At 35.2% G+C, this 5,343-nt stretch overlaps 1 protein-coding gene across 1 annotated transcript in view; it reads left to right on the forward strand.

Annotated features, from left to right (window-relative positions):
• The window catches only part of LOC144977245 (uncharacterized), a 15,925-nt gene extending 13,344 nt beyond the window's left edge, over positions 1-2,581 (forward strand). The window contains exon 6 of the mRNA XM_078922269.1: positions 1,195-2,581. Within this exon, the coding sequence (XP_078778395.1) occupies positions 1,195-1,452 (258 nt within the window). The 3' untranslated portion in view covers positions 1,453-2,581. The remainder of the gene's footprint in view (positions 1-1,194) is intronic.
• Positions 2,582-5,343: the final 2,762 nt, after the last annotated feature.

Genomic DNA, 5,343 nt, shown 5'->3' on the forward strand with positions numbered 1-5,343 from the left:
CGTTCATATTCTCCAAGTCCCTTGATGTTACATAAATTTTTGTTGACACAGGTCATGTAAAATTCAAATTTACCTTAAGGTCATGGTCAGAAAAGTGGATGTAAATGACATTAGTAAACAAATTTGATAAAATAATATTTCCCACGATAACCCAATCCAATATGGCCTGCTCTGTGAGTTGGTGAAGAAACGACCTGTGTCATATCATTCTTTGTCATTATATACCTACGTCTTTTTGATGATTCAGTCATGCTGTTATAATGAAAATTAAAATCACCAAAATTATAGGGTGTCAGGTTGTCTGTTCATCCATTCAAGCATTTTATTGAATTCGGACCTCACTTGTAGAATGGATAAAAACATTTTTTTGGGTGTTAGCAGGTGGTCTATAAATATGCATAATGTTCAAAACAACTTCAGACATAATATGTAAAAATTCAGATACACAGCTTCCATTTTAGTGGGTTTTTTCATAAGGGCAGACAAAAATATATCTAACAAGATTTTCTTTCATAATAATTTCTATACCTCCGCCAACTTGGTTAAAACGTGGAAATGATTTTAAAATGTAGGTTGGTGGTGTTAATGCTTTGATTGGTTCATCTCCTTGCGGTGCAAGCCAAGTTTCAGTTAATATCATAAGATCAGGCGTTTTGTCTACACGTAGATTGTAAATCTGTTTTGTGACAGGACTGACAGTTCATATTATATAAAATATTCAATTCTTTTATTTTAGTGGAAGTTAATAATTGTGTTGTTGATCTTGCTGTCATTTACTGTTGTCATATTGGAAATTATTTTGATGTGATGAAGGTGAGTTATTGTAAGGTGTGTTGTTGATCACTGTGTTGTTTACTTGTATTGTCAGCGTTGGTGTGGGGTCTTGGAGGGTGGTGACTCAAATCCCTTGCCTTGAAATGAGAGTTACCTTTTTCCAGACTGCATTTCTTTATTAATACTTCAACATAACATAAATAAATCTATGGTTAACACATGAAAGCAATATGATGTGTATTGCTGTTGATGACACAAGTTAACAGTTTGAAGTGTATCTTTGTTATAAATTTTAAAGTATTAATCTTAACTGAATTTTTTTTTTTATGTGTATAAGTCTGGCAAACCGCCTACCTACTTAATGGGTGTTTCATTACATTATTACCTTACGTTTATTTTTTATTTATTTAAATATTTCAGGGTCATGGCAAGATCCATGTGTTACCAACAGCCGAGCCTGGTGTGATTCCCTCCCTTTACACAGGCCATCCATCATATGCCTACCCGCCAGACAAACCCTATGCTGAAGTCAGACAATACCCTGGAACAACAGGGTACCCCTCTCAAGTCAACACCACCAGCGATTATCCAGGCGGGGCACCTCCACTTGGCAATCACAGTGGAGCCCCTGCCCCCACTGGATTCCAAAACTTGGAGGAAGGCAGAGCTGTTTATTAAAATGTTGATTGAATGAGTTTAAAAATTACATCAAAATAAATCAAATTATCAGTATTATTTAAAGGGAAATTAAAACAAATAAAGGAATATCATTTTGCCATATTTTAATTTTAATTTTGCATATTATGATATATTTCATTTTTAGATGGCTTTTTTTTAATACAAGTTTTTATTTTCACTTTATTTCAATGTTGTTTTACATTTTGAAAGTTTTTATTTAACAGTACGATCAGATTTAATGCTGGAATTAAGTAAATGAGTATTGAATTTGAGGACAAAAGCAGTAAATTGTGTTTTCATACGTCATTTGTGAGTTCAATATACAAATATATAGAGAATTAAACGCAATATAATGCGGGAAAAAATAGAGCTTTATGATACTCACTTATAAGACACTTAGGAATGTTATGTTTGTTGTTTATTGTGGGGGTTTTTTTTTACAATATCAGAGGTAAATTTGTTTACTTCATTCAAGTTCATTACTATATTAAGTCAATATTTAATTTTATTCTTTGTTGCCTATTAATCCATTAGTTTTTATGAGAACTCACCGTCAGATTTCGGTGTAAAACATTACACATTTATATTTGATGATGCAATTCAATAAATCATGAGATTATTTTTTTTTTTTAATGTTGTTACTGTAAATAAACAAAATCAACATTACTAATTATTTTTTAAAATGTTATTTCATTACTGATAGCTTTTAAATTCATAGAATTACTGTGTGAAAATAAGTAAAATGGTTTCTCTTTCGTCTGTAAACATTCTAAAATAATCTCAAGAAGATGTGTCTACAGATAGACAATCACCATAAATATGCACAGGACAAACAAGAGACTAGTCAGAGTGCCATTTAGCATGTCTATTCCATCAGAATCACATCATCTTGTATTTTTCTATGGCAACTGAGTTCTGTTTTTTTTAACACCCCAAAAGGAGAAATACAAAGAAAAGAGAATATTGTCATCTCTCAGTGTTTACTGCATTTTAAAAATATTTCGAATGGTTTTGGTTTTGATAGGTTATTTCCGATAATTTAAGGAGTCTGTACTGCTTTCCAGTCCATGAATAAAGATTGTGCATTTCACCAAAATTTGATAATAAACTTGATATGATATATGGAAAATAACTTTTCAGATTTGCTTTTGTTTTGGAATCATTTTTTATTTCTTTTCGGCATGTGACACTTTTCCATGGTGGACTGGAGAGATAAAAACAGATGCATGCTCTTCCCTCGTTAATAGCTCGTCTTACTTCAGGTTGCAGGTCGAGGGAGGAGGGCTGCATCTAAAATTCACTAAATCAGTTACAATGGAAGCCACTTTATACAAGAAGAAATGAAGCAAAACTTTCACAAATGTATAAAATCACCGTTTTATTAATAGTTTACGTGGTTTTAGTATTACACAATTTGGAACTGTAAATAACAATCGCATAATGCTCAGGAATGTTTCGTGGATCTTAAAATATTAGATTGTATTGGAAAGTCATTTCTGCCACATCTAACAGAGCCAGCTACCCAATCACTGATGGGTGGACAAGGGGACTCAAATGAAAATCTCAACTTCACCCAGGATCTATCTGTCCCTTTGCGTGTGAAGCAAGTGCTCTGCCGTGTGAGCTATTGGGACCCCCAATAAATAATACAACCGCACAATTTCCATCACACCTGAATGGTGAAGTAAACAATTACAATGGAATACTGATAAAGCTAACATCGCAAGATCAAAATGAATGGCTGTCGTTATAAGCAAGCTTGACTTTATCCATTATCAATGAAACACACTTAGATAAAGAAAAGACAATTTGGGACCAACATGTGATGTTGACTTGAAACATTTTTCATTGTACTATATGAAAATGACGAGCTTACAAGTATACTATTGGGTGCTAGAGCCTAAAAGTAAGATAGGAGAGAATGTGAAATTAAACATTCAAAATCTTTATGATTTTGAGGTCTATTTTCCCTATTTTTTACTATCACTATCTTCTCCACCTCCTACTTCTTCTACTACTACTTCTACTACTGCTGCTTCTGCTACTACCTACTACTACTACTTCTGCCTCTGCTACTACTACTACTACTACTACAACTACTTAATACAACTGCTACTACTTCTGCCTCTGCTCCTACTTCTACTACTACTACCAAAGAGTGTGTAGGGTAACGTAGTTACCAAGAGCTCTCACTTCTCTTAACCGCAATGCTATTGTCGCGTGCCAGGCGAGACAGCGAGGTGGGTGTGCTCCGCGTATATCATGCGCGCTAGGCTTACTGATACAATGAAGAAAATACGAGTAGAAGACGGAAGATGCTTGGCTTCACCAAAAGCGGGAAGTGAGAGCTCTTGGTAACATAACAATCGTTACCTACACGCTCTTTGCTACTACTACTACTACTACTACTACAATTACAACAACTACTACCACTACAACTACTACTGCTGCTTCTGCTACTACTCATACTACTACTACTACTTAACTACTGCTACTACTACTACAACTATTCTGGGTGGGGTTCCTGACCTCCCATAGTGAGCAGGAAGGTACTTACAGTGTCTTCTATCCTCCTATATATGTTTTCCAACTACCTTTCTGTCTTTGTCTTGGAATGAGATTACTTGGTTTTGTCCTGCCCCTGACCGGATGCCCTTGGTGAGAGGGAAACAGTCAAATGTATAAGTTTTGGGAGATATTTTTTCCTTGTAAATCATCTCTCTGTTATGCTTCAGGGATTCGCCATAACTTAACCACGATCACCAAGAACCGATATAAATCAAACAATATGGATTTTTAAGCACAGGGGGAAAAAAGCAATGACTGCTGATGTTTTGCAGCTGTGATGATATATTATTCAAGCACAGTTGAGTGATTAACACACAGACGTCGTGACTTGTCATGACTTTGTGAAAATTGTTGTAGACAAGCTAGAAGTAGGAGCATTGCGTTTTCAATGGCTGTGTCGTTTCAAGAAGCAGCAAGGCAATATTATTTTCAATGTAGCCTACTCAGGCTAAAACTGCCAGTATAAAAATGGTTTGAAAAAGACATCCATACTCAAGTACTTTGCACCTTCCAGTCCCGCCATTTTTGGTTGCTCCACCATGATGAAAACTCTCTATTGCGACGGTTTTTTTCTGGTGCCGTCGATGTCGTTATAGAGAGGTTGTACTGTATCAACTTACAGAGGATAACAGTGCAGTTTTCGATGAAAAATATATATTAAGAGAGAGAGAGAGAGAGAGAGGCGAGACAAGGTACTTCATGACCAGTCTGAATAAAGTTAAGATTGTCCTTTGTTTGTTGTTTTTAGGGTTTTATGGCGCTTGCAACACATTTAGGTTATATCAGTGCCAGTAAAAAGGAAGAAAATGGGATAGTAAAAAGTTATAGAATTACAATTAAAGCACCCAAGAAAAAGTAAGACATAGGGGAACAGGGAACAAATAGGAATCGGATGTAGATTCCAAGAGCATACCACCAATGTACTTAGTTTGAGATCACCTATGTCTCATCCGGACACAAGCACAAAATCCAACAAAGAGGAATACACTCAAATGCTTACATTATACATTGAAAATAACAAATATAATAATACATAACAAAGAGATGATTTACAAGGAAAAAAATATCATCTCCCAAAACAATAACTATGCATTTGACTGTTTCCCTCCGAGCTAGGAATCCTGCCAGGGCCAGGACAAAACCAAGTAATCTCATTCCAAGACAAAGACAGAAAGCATGTTGGAAAACAGTTATAAGGGGATAGAAGACACAGTATGTACCTGCACTATGGGAGGTCAGGAACCCCACCCAGAAAGTTCTTGACTTCAACTTCGGTTGGAATAAATTCGTAAAAAAAAGAAAAAATAATAATTTGCAAACAAA

This window comes from Berghia stephanieae, chromosome 7 (genome assembly GCF_034508935.2).
Source record: "Berghia stephanieae isolate SIO BIC M18660-M18661 chromosome 7, UCSD_Bste_1.3, whole genome shotgun sequence".
NCBI classification, from domain to species: Eukaryota; Metazoa; Mollusca; class Gastropoda; order Nudibranchia; family Aeolidiidae; genus Berghia; species Berghia stephanieae.